The sequence below is a fragment of the Belonocnema kinseyi genome, chromosome 5 (assembly GCF_010883055.1).
Source record: "Belonocnema kinseyi isolate 2016_QV_RU_SX_M_011 chromosome 5, B_treatae_v1, whole genome shotgun sequence".
In the NCBI taxonomy this organism is placed as follows: domain Eukaryota; kingdom Metazoa; phylum Arthropoda; class Insecta; order Hymenoptera; family Cynipidae; genus Belonocnema; species Belonocnema kinseyi.
Genome location: NC_046661.1, coordinates 1593789 through 1609283, shown reverse-complemented (window position 1 = coordinate 1609283; position 15495 = coordinate 1593789). Strand labels below are relative to the sequence as shown.

General features: G+C 37.2%; 1 protein-coding gene across 3 annotated transcripts in view; it reads right to left on the bottom strand.

Annotated features, from left to right (window-relative positions):
• Window positions 1-15495, bottom strand: part of LOC117172870 (guanylate cyclase soluble subunit beta-1-like) — a 155919-nt gene that overhangs the window by 88140 nt on the left and 52284 nt on the right. For all 3 annotated transcript variants that reach the window (XM_033361137.1, XM_033361138.1, XM_033361139.1), the window contains 2 exons: window positions 8287-8457; window positions 6597-6834 (listed from right to left, as the gene is read on the bottom strand). In XM_033361137.1, the coding sequence (XP_033217028.1) occupies window positions 6597-6834; window positions 8287-8457 (409 nt within the window). The remainder of the gene's footprint in view (window positions 1-6596; window positions 6835-8286; window positions 8458-15495) is intronic.

Below are 15495 nucleotides of genomic sequence, written 5' to 3'. Positions count from 1 at the left end.
ACGAGCTTCGTGATCATTTTTCCGAAGAATCCGACCTCTGGGCTATCAATTATTGTGTGTATAATGCAGCGAGAACTTTGGCCGATGCGAAACGTAAAACAAAACCAACGGTTGATCATAAGACCAAACGACGAATTCATCAATTCGCCATAAAGATGGGCTGGAAAAGACAGTCGCTTCCCGCATTCAGTATGTGATTGACTACATCACATCTGGCCGGAATTTTACCGCCAATGTTCGAAAGTTCGCGCGCGAACTCCGGACCCGTTATAACATAATTTACGTGTCAAAGCTGCTGACTATCGGGTAGCACATTGTTGATAGAATACGGATACGATCTAACGCTAAGCTCAAAGAAAGGAGTAGCGGGATGTCGGTAGAACCTGCTCATCGATAGATGTGTTTGCAAAGTTGCAGCATTCTACCAGCGTGAGCTATTGATTGCCTGGATTTATTAACCGAAAGCTTTCGATTCGACCTTTTGCCCATTCCCCATTATTGCCACTATCTCTAGCACTTCGCCATTCCGACAAGTACTTGTGCGGCAAACCTGCAGATCGAAAGTGCAAGGTCACTCATGTATTTTACATGGACGATCTTAAGATCTATGCTAAAAACAAAGAGCAACTACATCTAGCTCGAGGGATTGTCGAATGATATACTAAGGAAATTGGAATGGAATTTGGGTTAGACAAATGCGCCAAGGCTTATTTGAAGCGAGGAAAACTTAATGGCATCCCTGAAGATCCTGAGCTCGTCGATAGAAGCGCCATACGACATCTTTGTGCTGGAGAGACCTATACATACCTGGGCGTGCCACAGAGCGGCATTCAGGATGTGACATCTATAAGGGATACTCTCCGAAGCAGATACAAACGTCTCATCCGACAGATTTGGTCTTCCGAACTGTCGGCTAGGAACAAAGTATCTGCAACGAACCAGCTTGCCGTCCCTGTACTACGCTATTCATTTTGAGTAGTTCCATGGACGAAGAACGAGCTCAGATCTCTAGATATCGGGACAAGAAAGGTTATGCACATGAACAAAAGCATGCATCTTAAGTCTTCCGTTCCGCGACTGTACATCTCACGCCATCAAGGGGGTCTCGGAATATTGAGTCTTGAATGTCTTCACAACAGGATTATTTTGGGTACAGCACAAAGAGTTGCAAATGGAAGAGACCCTCTTCTTAAAATGACCAGGAATCACGAAGAAGTGGGCAAAGGAGCATTTCTATACAAATCAGCGGAGGAGGCTGCTGAAACAGTCGGACTTGACTTCAGTATTAGGGGTGAGCAAAATGCATCAAATCTAATCTATCTCGAGTACTCACTCCTGAAAGCCCGGATTAAGAAAGCACAAGAGAAAAACTTTCGTGAACAGCTCCTCGATAAGAGGATGCACGGTATCTTCCACAAGAATGTGAAGGATCAGTCAATGTCTTGTGAGATAACGTTTGCTTTTCTTGAATCGCCCGGATTTAAGTCTGGTATATAGGGTTTCGTTTTTGCATGCCTAGACGGTGTCATTTCCACCTTAACATGCCGTCGCCACATTTTGAGCCAAAACATTCCCGATGATAGCTGCAGGGCGTGCCATGCACACCCCGAGCATTTAGCTCACATACTATCTAGTTGTCCAGCACACGCGGGAACGACCTACATTCAAAGGCACAATGCGGCACTAAGGGTGCTTTATTACCATCTCTGTCACTCCTACGGCATTCACGTTAATATCGCTCCTCTAAATGCTCCTAGGGAAATTGAGTCAATTGTCGAGAATGGGAAGTGCCGCATATATTGGAACTTTATATTAGCGACAATTTTTTCCGTTGCTCACTCGAGGCCTGACATGGTTCTTCTTGACTTCGAGAAGCAAACCATGTTCGTTATCGAATTTTCGGCACCAGCTGACAAAAACGTCATAGCCAAGGAGAATGAAAAGAAAGAGAGGTATCGAGACCTTATAAGGGAGTTGCAACGATTGAACCCGGAATATTCTATTAAACTGATCGTCCTTATCATCGGCGCTCTTGGAGGTGCCAAGCTTTCACTAGCTAATAGCCTAAAAAGCATCCCTGCGTGTCAACAATATGCTAGAACACTTGCGGGAAAAATGCAGAATGCGGTTGCCCTTGGGTCATTCCGTGTTCTTAGGGCGCACGAGGCACGTGTTCTTGGGACGCATACTGTTTTGCCCAGGATATCTTTATGGCGAGTTGATGCATTCGTCTTTTGGTCTTATTATCAACGGTTGGTTTTGGTTTACGGTTCGCATCGGCCAAACGATTCGCTGCGATATACACACAAAAATTGATAGGCCAGTGGTCGAATTCTTCGGAAAAAAGTACAGGAAGTTCTTCATCAATTTCATCTAGATCTTTAGGTTTGCAAGAAACCTGGTTTCTCCGATAACATCGGTATGGTTTTGCAGACGTTAATGCGAAAAGTGCGATAGTTCCGGGTATTTCTCGCACCACAGATCATGCAGTCGCACCATGTAACCCCGTTTAGAGGCGAAACTCGCATCGTAGTAGTCTATCATGTTGCGATTTACTCGGTCCATCCACCTAAAGGTCCCGAGATTTCACCGATTCATCGCACTGAATCCATCTTCATTGGCTTCCCCAGCTCTAGAGTGGTCAGTATTGTTAGCCGATCCGTTGTCAGGAGCCCTGCGCATTCTGTTGTTTTAAATGTTTGGTGTTGTCATTGTTGTTCCCACGAGAAGCTAGGGAGATTGGTTCGTCTATCTTTGTAGAGTCCCGCATGCAAGGATAAGGCTGCGTAGTCTGAGAGGTCGCCCGGTATCCCAGAGTTACCGTCCTAGACATCTCACCCAAATGCCATTTAGCTGTCGGCACAGTTTTCACATCTCTGCTTGGGGGTTAATTCCTTCGGGACCACCACTGGACAATTGTACGCGACTACCTATTCATTTTTTAACCATATTCAGCCGAAATCCTTGGTACAGGGACCCTCTATTTATCATTTGAAGTAAAACCTGCGGTTTCGTACGACAAATTTTGTCATTTTTTAAGTGGAAAACAACGTTAATATAACAAAATTTAAACAAAAATATTGCACGTTCCTATAGATTCAAGCGCAGCTGCGATCTATGAGGAGAGTCGGCTTCAAATCTATAACTTCAAGAGTTCTGCTCCGATTAACTTAAAATTTTGCCACAATATTTTCAAAATAATTTACAAAAAGAAAGAAAACAACAACAAAATTTTTTTGGCAATTGCTTATCCCCCATTCTCCCCTTAAATAATAAAAGTAGATTTTTTGGTAAAAAATTTTCTACGTCGTTTTGAGAATCGAAGTAGTAAACTTTTGAAGGACTCCGTTTACGCGACGGCTGGCCCTTTTTGGGCTGCACTAAGCTTGGATTAACCGTTGGCGAGGGAATTTCTTAAATAAATTTATATTTCTGCCCGTCACCCAATAATACAAATTTTTAGGTACGTCGATTTAATGGCTTTAGCATGAACAACTAATCCAAACGGTTCACGTTTTATTTCTTTACAGGGAGTTATGAATTAATTTTCACGCACGTTCCACGCCTGGCGAGAGGATTTTCAAATCTTAACGTCCGCTCGCTAATTTGCCTCTCTAATTTGCCTGCCAATCTTAAATAAGATTGCGCAAAGGATCAGCGTGTTGCCGAACTTCCCAGTGAACTAAACGATCCGCCGATAAAATTGAGTAGCTAAAAAGACCTGTGACATGTAGTGGATAGGTAGGGATTTTTGATGAATCGGTAATTTGGAACTTGTGTGGTCGAAATCCTCGGTGCCATTTAGGAAATATCTGTGTCAGCAATGTGACAATGAACCGAGTTCTGATTTGGAAATTACTTCGCCATCAATTTATCACTAAATCAAGTTCGTTGCCTCGCAGAAATGACTTTGTCATCAATATTCATGTTCCGCTACTGAATAATCTCCCGTGAATTCATAACTGAAAGGATTATATGTATCTAAAGAATGTAGCTATTACATGAAACGGGATCGAATTGAAGGAAAATCGAAATTTGCGTGCACATTCATTAATAAAAAAGAAAGGGGATGCACAGTCTGATGAATGGAGAGAGCGACAAGATACGAGGACTGTTCGAGGAAGTGCACTCTTCGCTCAGTACCGCTACGAGCAGCTGCTTTTGCGAGAACACAAAAAGGAGCTCGGTACTCGCTCGAGAAAAATAGATAGCGTTCCGTAGGTTTTAAATAGGGTTTTGACAACAATGGATAAAGTTCTCATTCACCCCGTTTTGATTCGGGGGTTTAAAAACCTACTCCATATGGTTCCAAAATAATGTCGAATACTTTTATTTAATTGAAACCTGTGCCAGTGATAAAATTTTCATTTATCAGTATTCTACAACTTTAAGAATTCTGAGTAGGATTTTCAACCCGTTGTCATTCGGGACATAATTCCAAAAAGAAATTCTTAATTGTAGAATGCCATAAAATCAAGTGAAAACGATTCACTAATTTAAATGTGAGTATTTTTAAATTCTAGGTAAATCGGATTAAATCCCAGAATAAGCTTAAAAATCCATAACCATTTGGAAATTGGATTATACTTACAAAAAAGAAAAAAGGAATAAATTAAGCAAATTAAGTCCTGGACAGTCAGAATTAAGTCAGTTATGGCTAGACGTTTAGGATTAAATAGAGAGATTTCTTAAATATAAAAATATCTTGAATGATCAGGCCGAAGATTTTAATTTAAAATTTGAGGAAACATTATTAAAAAAAAACCAAAAAAAAACCGAAATTTTCCTTTCGCTTTTGTGATCCCACATCTTCGTTTTTGTTATTAGAAAACAATCAAAAATTCATTTATGATTAGAGTGCCTAAACAAATCTTTACTTTCATATTTAATACTCTACCAGGAGTGGTGTCGATGCAAATATTCGGGACCGATTTCCTGAACAGAGAAAATAAATGGTTTAGGAATCCCGTATCACAAACGCTCGAAGCTACTCTTACATGTATGTGTGCAGTCTTGCATTAAGTAGTTTCAATTATTATGTGTGTGTGTGTGAGAGCACTAGTCCGTCTCCTTTTAGTCTTATACTGTACTTACTTGGACTATCTCTCTCCTCCGGAACACAACTATGCACGCATTCATGCATACTTCAAACACTTGTTCGTCGTGCGTTCACTTACTGAATCGGGTGGGACTCTGGGCAATTCAACTGCCGTAGTTCTGTTTTCGGGCCGATAGATGTAAATTCTACGCGGAAGTTATCGGTCCTACAGTGTCTCGTACCCCATTCTACATACACAGATTTTTTCCATATCACATCTCTCTTTACGAAAGTACCAATTTGCTGTCCAACGGAAAATCCTAGTAAGTGACTTTTGCCATAGAAGTTTTTTTTCTCATGTTAATGTATGGGAAAATAGTCTCTATGGCAAATTTCACTTACTAGGTTTTTCTGTTGGACAGCGGCAATCTCTGATACAAGCGACACCATTAAATCTTGTGCTAATTTACCCTCCGAGCTCATACTTTTGATAGAACTCTGTCTTAATAATATTTACTTCCCTTAACAACTAATTCTATGAAAAAACCTGAGAACCAGTAATGGGGTCTCCAATCTCACGTGTTATAGCCAACATTTTTATGGAAAATCTAGAAACTAAAATCTTCAACCAATACAAGCTTAAACCAGAATTTTGTTTAAGTTACGTTTATAAATTCATTACATCCTAATATCCAGTTCACTATGGAAATTAAACAAGACGGAAAACTAACTTTCTTGGATGAACTATTTTACACAAGATCTGACAACACATGAGGACATGAACTTTACAGAAATCCTACCCTATATCCAGGGTGTCACCAAATGAATAGGAAGAATTCTTAACAAGTACAACATCCAAACCATATTTAGACCACCTGTGAAAAGAGTACAACTTCTAAACAACCCTAATGACCAAGTCACATTTCAATGATTCGGATGTAAATAGAATTCCTTTTTTCTTATAGCAAGGTTATATTGGTGAAACCGGGAGAGCGGTGAGCCAACGTATAAAGGAACATGAGAGTAAAGTCAGGCTGAAACATTTTACGCAAGCAGCACTAGCCGACAATCATATCGAAACATGCTATAAAGCTTTATATAACAAAAGAAACATGATCGCGAAAACATACAATATTTTTCTAAGAAAACAGAGAAGCAATCGAAATCTAAAAACACCTTGATAACATCAATACGGACAATGGTTATAACGCCGTTCCGATTTGGCCTTCCGTTCCCTTATATTAAAAAAAACTTGACTATTCAAACAAATGCGACCAGTCTCCATGATGGGGCATTCTGGCCAATCACAGATCACAAGCCTCGTAGGCAAAATTACGTTATTTTGTACACAATTAGAACCTGAAATATCACATTTGATTATAATCAATCATCTTAAAAGGATTAAATATATCATTGTGCAATTAATATTCATTCTTCATAACAAAACAAAAATTCAAAAATATGTAAATCACATAAAAAATGAATAAATATTTTCATAAATATCAAATGGTAATAATGAATGTTTACACTGTTTCTAATTTTGGTGTATATTGTTTACCTTGTAGACGTTTGGATTCTTCTTGGGGTCCGTGAGGACGTCAAAGGCTATATAAAGTCGATTGAGCATATCGACAATCTTCATGGCCCCACTAGAATCCGTGTGGGCAGAGCAATAAGCGGCGAATCCAACAATGCCGGAAAATAGTAGCGTAACGCACTCGTACTTTCTGGCGGGTACTGGTCTAGAATGCCTTAACTCGCTCGCCACGGAAATGGGCAGCACTGAGTAAAGCAACCTGCCCATTAAAGATCGACATCTTGAGTTTTCAAACAGATTATTATAATGCCCCATAATCCCTGGAACTCTCCTTACAACCCCAGTCCCCTCTTAACACTCTTTGTACCCCATGCACTTCAACCCTTGAACAGTAAAATGCTTCTTAAAACTTCTGACACTTAATTCCTGCATATATATTTCAGGGATAATACGAGGTGTGTTCGAACCGTAAGGTGACTTTTCAATTTTCGCGGGCTACGTACATTCAAGTTTTAAATTTTTTATTTTGTTGTGTTGGTACACTCGTCACGATCATATGTTCACAGTTTTGACTATATAGCTCGTGTTCTTTTTCTGGCAGAGGCGTAAAAGGTTAGAAGGCTTTGGTGTGCTCGGCGCTTTTCTTCTTTCGAAAAAAATGGAGCAAGGAGTTTGCATTAAATTTTGGGTGAAAAATGGAATCCAGTGCTCTAAAACTCTTGAAATGTTGACAGTTGCATACGGTGAGTCTACTTTGAGTACGAAAAATGTGTATAAGTGGTACAAGCTGTTCCAAGAAGGCCGAGAGGATGCTCATGCCATGCTATCTTTTCGGACGTTTTGGGCATGAGACGTGTGTCAGCGAAATTTGTTCAAAAACTGCTTAATTTTGATGAAAAGATCCATCGCATAACCATCGCTCAGGGGATGTTGCATGAAGTCAATAATGATCCTGATTTTCTCAAAAGGGTTATAACTGGGGTTGAATCGTGCGTATATGGTTATGACGTCGAAACTAAAGCCCAATCGTCTCAGTGGGAGCATCCTGAGTCTCCAAAACCGAAAAAAGCACGTCAATTTCGGTCAAATGTGAAGGGTTTGCTCACTGTCTTCTTTGATTACCGTGGCGTAGTCCATCAGTAATTCTTACCAGAAGGTCGTACGGTCAATAGGGAGTTTTACCTACAAGTTATGCGCCGTTTGCGAGAGGCGATACGCAAAAAATGTCCGGAAATTTGGAAAAACAATTCGTGGCTTTTGCATCATGATAATGCACCTGCTAATTCATCGTTGCTTGTGAAAGATTTTCTGACCAAAAACAGCACCACAGTAATGCCTTAGCCTCCATATTGACCGGATTTGGCCCCCAGTGACTTTTTTCTTTTCCCAAAACTGAAGAGACCCATGAAAGGACATCGATTTTCAACGATAGAGGAGATAAAAACTGCATCGCTGAAAGAACTCAAGCCTATACCACAAAATGATTATCAGAATTGCTTCGATGATTGGAAAAAGTGTTGGCACAAGTTTATTATATCTGTGGGGGATTACTTTGAAGGGGACAACATAAATATTAAGGAATAAATGAATATTCTTTGTAAAAACCATAAAGTCACCTTAATTTTTGAACACACCTCGTATATCAGAGATATTTTTGGCAAATTACACAAAATTTTGTGTCTGATGATGTATGCATTTTTGTAGTAGTTACCTGTCTGTCTTCTGCTTTTCGCCATCGAGTTCTCGATAGGTTTGTTGTAACTTGTCCGTTAGCAATTCCAAGTTTCTAGTGAGTTTATAATCAGCTTCAAACTGCTCCGACATTAAAACTAAGTCCCTGGTGGCATCGTGAAGTGGCACGTCACTGAGATACAGGCCACGCCTTTAAAACGAGGATTTATCAGAGTATTTGCATTGTAATTAATTTCTAAGAATGTGAGACAAGTTACAGAAACAAGTAAACAAAATACTAGATATTTATTATTATAGAATTATTTTCCAATTAATAACTCAGTTCTATAAAAAAGGAATGCATTTATTTGCTATAGTTAATAATAATCAGGATTTTGAAAAAATATTTCAAAATAATTTTTTGTGTACCGATAACATGAAAATCAAGTTGAAGTATGTTGATAAATAAATACTCAAAATAGTTGTGAATTCGATCTTGGTTCTTTACACTTTACGCTTACAATTGTGTCATGCTCATTTGAAGCGCACTTCGCTTCCTCGTTATTACATGTATTAATTAGCAAATATTTTTTCTTCCTAACAAAAATAAGTCAAGATGGTTAAACTTGCAAATATCTTACGCAATAACTTTCAATTATGTAACTGAAAAAAGTTTTTTTCTACAATACAAATGTTTCTAATTATATACATGACTATAACTTTTGTTCTCTCTGATACGATTTATTAATATTACAAATCAGCCAATTCGTCTCGAAATGGGACATCTTTTCTTTTCTTGAATCAATTTCAAATTACGTCAATGAAAAAAGTAAAACTATACAAAACCGATTTTTCAAGTATTATAAATGACCATGACTTTCTTACCATTCAATAATATTTACAAATATTATAGCTCAATCGATTCTTATCAAATAAGTGAATCTCCTCTATCTAGGCATTAACTTCAAATTATGCGAATAAGATATTTCGTGCTATAAAATACTATAAATTTGAAAATATTTTAATAATCCTAGGGTCAGTTTTAAGATATTAGTGGTAAAAGTAAGCCCTCCTAATTTCATCGATTTATTTGCAACCGATATGTTAAAAATACTTGGGATTCTACAACAATTCTACAATACAAGCGTAAGATAAAATTGCAAACTCCGTATTGGAATGGACAAACTTCAGCACTGCAATACATGTATTGAAATTATTATAATTGTTCGAATCACCTTAGCATGAATTCTATTAGATATTGTAAAATTCCAATACATCATGCATTGTAGCTTTACCTTACGTTTTAGAAATAAGCTTTCGACAAATTCACAGGAAGTTTTCAAGAGACATTTTTTACAGTGTGTATTTAAGTTATTGTGTTTGTAAAAAGTCTTACATCCACGCACGCATTAGAAAATTCGACTTCAGAAACGTTCAATTAGGTAAATTTAAATTTCTCAAAATTCTTACCATCAAAAGCTTCCCCTGTGAGGAAGCAAAATTGATCTAGTACAAATATTAGGGTAATACTAACATAGACAAAACTAAGTAGGAAAATAATTTGCAGGTAATTTCGTATTTTTACCCGCTGGTAGAGGTAGAAAATAAATATTACCCAGGTCGATGTAATCTATCTGCTATTACCAGAGCGCATGAGTAGTCTTTATAGGTAAAAGAGATGATTGTTCACATATGTAGTATGTATAAATTTGTTAATTATTTGCATTAAAGGGGAATGTACCCTGAAATTAAGCAAACAGAGCTTTTTGTGGCAATAAATATGAAAGCCCTCAAAAGTCGCCTCAGTCTGTAAAGTTAAAAGTTATTTTCTCTGGGTTGTGATTCCGATGATTTATTAGAATTGGGCCTTTTCTTTCACCATATGAGATAGACAACGAGGGTCAATCGAATTTAAAATGATTTTTTCGAAACCTCTGTATTGTATGTGATAGAAAGAGGGAGTTTGATTGTTTCGAAATGCTATATATGACACCTCGTTTGAAAGCGTCGGACGCTCTGTATCTACTTTAGAAGATAAAAAGAGATGTTTCGAAACGATCGTTTCGAAATCGATGTACTTGAAAATAAAAGCCGATTTTCTAATGCATTTAGAGCAAAGATATTACAATCCTAGATGCAGCTCTTCACTGGTGAAACTATCACTAGTTTCAAGAACTAAAACAATGCCATTGGTTAAAAAGAGAAGAAGATAGCCAAGTCTCATTTTAACCAATAGCATTTTCTTAGTTTTAAATTAGTCGTCGCTAAAGGTATTTTCACTTCGACCATCAGCTAACTACACTGTGTTGAGAACTAAGAGTACAAAAAATTGACCAAATGCATCCGACTTAGGTATTTTCACATCGACCATCAGCCAACTTCAATTCGTTGAGTACTGAGACAGAAACTATTGACCAAATGCATTTCGTCCAGTGAGCTAATGGTTACAGTATAAATACCTCATTGATTTGACATATTGATTTCGCATTTAGGTGCTCCTTATCCAATTATATTTGCCACTCACCAACATCATAACTAGAAATTTATCCTATCCAAAATCTAGATTTTACGATTAATTAAAACCAGTCCCTGTAGAAATTATTTTTCACGAAAATCTTTGCAGGAAGAACTATATCCCATGCATTTAGTGTCAATACTTATACAACAGCAATGGGATTCATGTTGGGTTGACATGATAACGTCACTACAAGCAATCAAAGATGACGCCATCATGCAGAAATTCTTAACAATTACATTTTTGAAGTATCAAAGACCAAAACCATTTAGGCAAATCTAAAGCACTTTTTTCGCCAATGTTCTTATTTTCAAGAAAGCAAAGAAGACTCAAAAAATGGTAGGTTATATTGACTTGGGCCAACTTAGAAGCCAGCCAACGTAATTAAAATATTTTTATAAAGTATCTAAACCAACACTTCGAGACATACTCCAAGTTGCTTTTTCGTCTTTCTTCGACCATTGAATTAATTAAACAATTTTGTTCAAGTTTTATTTTTTTAATCTTACGGTGCAATTAAAGTAAACAAAAAAACCACTCAAGTTGTTAAACATATTTTTTATTTATTGTACGTTTCGGCTTTCAATGCGGGTATTCGCCGGGAAAGTTTTCATCTTTGACGTTAACTACATCGAGTCAAAAGTATAGTTTAGAGTCAAAAATCGTTTAAAGGTAACTTAGTTCAATGAATTGAAGATTTTAACTCTCATTAAAAAAAACATAAGTTAATTTACAAAATTAGAGTGTAATATAGCCACAGATTTTTCCTTTATATAGGTAAGCAGCCTGTATATTGTAAAGAATTAGGCACAATATTTTAGTTCTAATCTTGACTTCATATTGTCATCTGTACGGAATTAAGGAATGTTATATCTCGGTAGAGATATCAAATATTTTAAAAACACATTCGAGACTTTTTCATTATAACATTTGGCGATCTTGCAAGGATCCCTTTAAAGAAATTATTTATTACAAGTGAAGAACGGGGGCCTGGAAGACTAAAAGAATAAAAATCTACAAATTTTATAAAGAAACGAACTCTGGACTGTACTACTGATTGCCCGAAAACATTAAGCCGTATTATTGATATTGAAACTAGTGTCTGAAATGCAGCAGGGCCTATTCTACGTAGAATAGCAGTAAGAAAACTCAGGAAAATAAAACTGAACGAAACCTGCAATCAGGCGGAAAAAGCACCTGCCTAGCCACAAGAAACTGATCGAGTTAGACAAAGCCGACCTAACAAGGACCAGCAGTAACAGGCTGGACATACGTCACCAGCCGAACTAGGAATCCAGACAGCAGCGGAAACTCTACGGATCTTCAGCCAACTGCCGAAGGACAACATTTACTGTAAGTTTTTGTTAGTAATGAAGATTGAAATAGTACAGAGTATAAATCCTCTTTGTGGTCTGAGGAAGATAACAAACCTGAGATTACATATATTTCTTGTTTGGTGAGGTCAAGTTTTTTTATTTAACGTCGGGTATACTCCTGTTGCTCCAGACCACTGCCCTTCGTCAAAAATACAAATAAATTACTTTAAAATCGCCAGTATTGCAGTAGGACGATACAACGCAATTTTATTGTATTAGACAGTAAGGTCCAAATCACACAAACTGTCACTCGGTAAGCACACCCGGCAAATTAGAAAATAAGTACACTCACACTCAGAAAGTAGGGTATTAGAGAATTTTCCACTCTGGCTCATCGGACACCATTAACGTAGGCAACCAGCGCCGGATTTACCAAGGGGCACGGTGGGGCTAGTGCCCCAGGCTCCAGGGGGCCAAGGGGCCCCTGACTCCAGAAAATTAATAAAGTTTACAGAAAAATTGGGATTTTCTCTTCCTTTAAGAGGGCCCCTTCGAGGTTTAGCCCCAGGCCCCGAAAAATTTTATTCTGGCTTGTACGCAGCAGACAATTCTGACAGTGAGTTGACCGAGTCACAGTACATTTCGGCAATGGTTTCCCCCGCCCCATTAGCACTCAGTCTCCCTCAAGGGAAGGAATTCCAGTAGTCTTACTCATTTCACTTGACGAGATTAGAAAAGGTGGTTATAAATCCATCAGCAACAGCAGAAAATATCTCCATCATATCAAGAGAGCACAAATAGAGAATGAAAGGACAGGAAATATTAGCAAGAGTTGAAATGAAAAGAAATATTCAAACATATACCGAAGGTATAAATGGAGGAAGAATGACGAAATATAGAGATTCCGATTACCAACGTGCCAAACTAAGATTATGAACCAGAAATCTATCTATTTTCAGAAATCGGCAACAATTAGAACCTCAAGCACCACACTGGTGCTAAAGATATCATAAAGGGTAATTATCCCTAATTGTAAGTATATATTTTTTAAATCACGAACTACGGCTAATTTATTGTTTTTGAAAATTTATATAGAGTATTTCTCAAACAAATATGAACATTGTTACATATTTTTAAACAGAAAATAGTTTCAAAAATGAGTTTAAAAATTTTTCAAACTAGGGGTTGCAGCCCTTAAAAATGAAAATAACGCAGTTTTATAGACTTTTCGATTTCAAATATTTTGGCGTTGGTTTTATTTCGATATCTTTCTTCGTTTACGAACTACTGAAGAAATTACTTTTGGAAGTAAATTTGAGGGGTATATTTTGCTTCCTGAAAGTTAATATCAGCTGAAATGATACATTTTTCTCATATCTTCAAATACTACAACATAGAATATTTTAAAACAAATATAACAGGTGCGATTATTTTTTAAATCGAAAATAGGGTTATAAATATACGATTTTCAATGTTTTTAAATAAGGGGTTGCAACCCTTAAGAATGAAAATGGGGCAGTTTTGTAGATTTTTTCATTTCAAACATTTTGGCGTTGGTTTTATTTCGATATCTTTATTATTCGTTTGTGAGTTATTAGACAAAAAAACTATTTCTCGGAGTAAACTTCGGGGGCACATTTTACCCCTTAAAAGTGAATATGGGCCGACCAAAATATGAACATTTCTTTTATCTCTTTGACTACTACAACATATTACCATATCATAAAAATCGGCGTTGGACACTTGGGGACCCTTTCTTTTTAGTTTAAAGACGTTAGCTTAATGCAACTTTGAATTTTTTTATAGTTACGGTAATGACTCAAAACATATTTTTTCCGAAGGATTTCCGAACGAAAGAAAGAAAACTTGTCGAATATCTGAGGTTTTCCGAGATCTTTGTATCAATAATAATCGAAGTCCTTCCTCAAAATATGTCCAAGGAATTTTTTTTTTTTTCGCGAATTTGATTCCACCTACCACGAACTGCCTTGACTGCCTTTTCTTTTGGCACATTTGTAAAAAGGGAAACCACGTCTAATGGCGCGAAAAGATGATTATCCAGGATCCTGAAATTCCTCATTTTCTTCACTAAACCGAAGGTGTTAAGCACTCTCGATTTAGGGCTTCAATATTATTTACAATAATATTTTTTGTGAATTTTGCTAATTGGTAAGTAGCACTACCTGCATTAGAAACGATCGGCCTGAGTGGGGCAACTGTCTTGTGAGTTTTTGGAAGGCCATACAATCTCGAAGAATTAGCGTGATAAGTTTTTAATTGCTTCGCAGTGAGTTCATTAATATATTTTTTCGGTTCCCATTCTTCAACTAGTTTTTTGACTTCCCTTGCAATTTTTGTTGTTGTATCCTTACTTCTTTTAACGTAAGTGCCCCGATCTTCTAATAATGCACAAACTTTTGCGTCATAATCTTCTCTTTTCAACGCGGCGCTAGTTATGACCCTTGTCCTCATTAACAAAAATAATTCCAGGGGTTTCTTTTGCAAATTTATCGGCCTGTCTGATTTCTTTCAAGGGTTGTATGATTTTTGACTTTACGGCGTAGCCCGAATTCATAACCCCACATATATTACTCGCGATATTTAGTCTAGCGCGATCCTGATCTACCTCTGGTATTTTGTTGATATTAGACTCAACACTGGCTATTAGTTCGTACACCAGTGTTTGATATTTTTGTATTTTTACGCCATAATTTTTCCCTAAACTAGCGACTTTAGCAACATTTTCTGGTATATTAGTAATCGATAGATTTTTTAACTATTTATCGTTCAGTCTGGGGTTGTGAAAAGTGTTCCTATCAGGTTGAGCATCATTAATCAAATTATTAAATTTTTGCTAGCACTTAAATTTGTGTTCTTTAAATAACCTTGAAATTTTTAATTTCTGAGAGTCGAAAGAAATTGTTAATCACATCAATCGGTAGAATTAAAGCTATTTTAATTTGCAAGAACTGAATTTAATTATTTAGTTGTCTGCGTTGATTTGCACAGATCATTTATCATTATGTCCATGGTGAACATCTGTAATCTGTCAGTTAGATATGAAAATTGTCCCGTACAACTACTGCTTTAAAATTCAACGAATTCAAGAAGATCAATATTTGTAACTTCTTTAGGCAGTATTCCGCTTCTTCTGCAGCGCAAGATGAAAACCTTTTGATTTTATTGTTTAGCTAATTGAAGCTTGGCCTGGGACCAGCTCGTGAGAAATGAGATGATGTGTACAGTGTACACCGTCACTGAAACTGTCTAGAATATGCCTATAAAACCTACGACCCTCTCTACCAGGGTGAGATGTCAAATCCTATCGGTGATAAGGTGCCGTTTTTAAGATTGTTCAGTGACATCTTTACTGTTTTTTTAAAGATGTCGGGCTTACTTGACCCAATTATTTAATTAG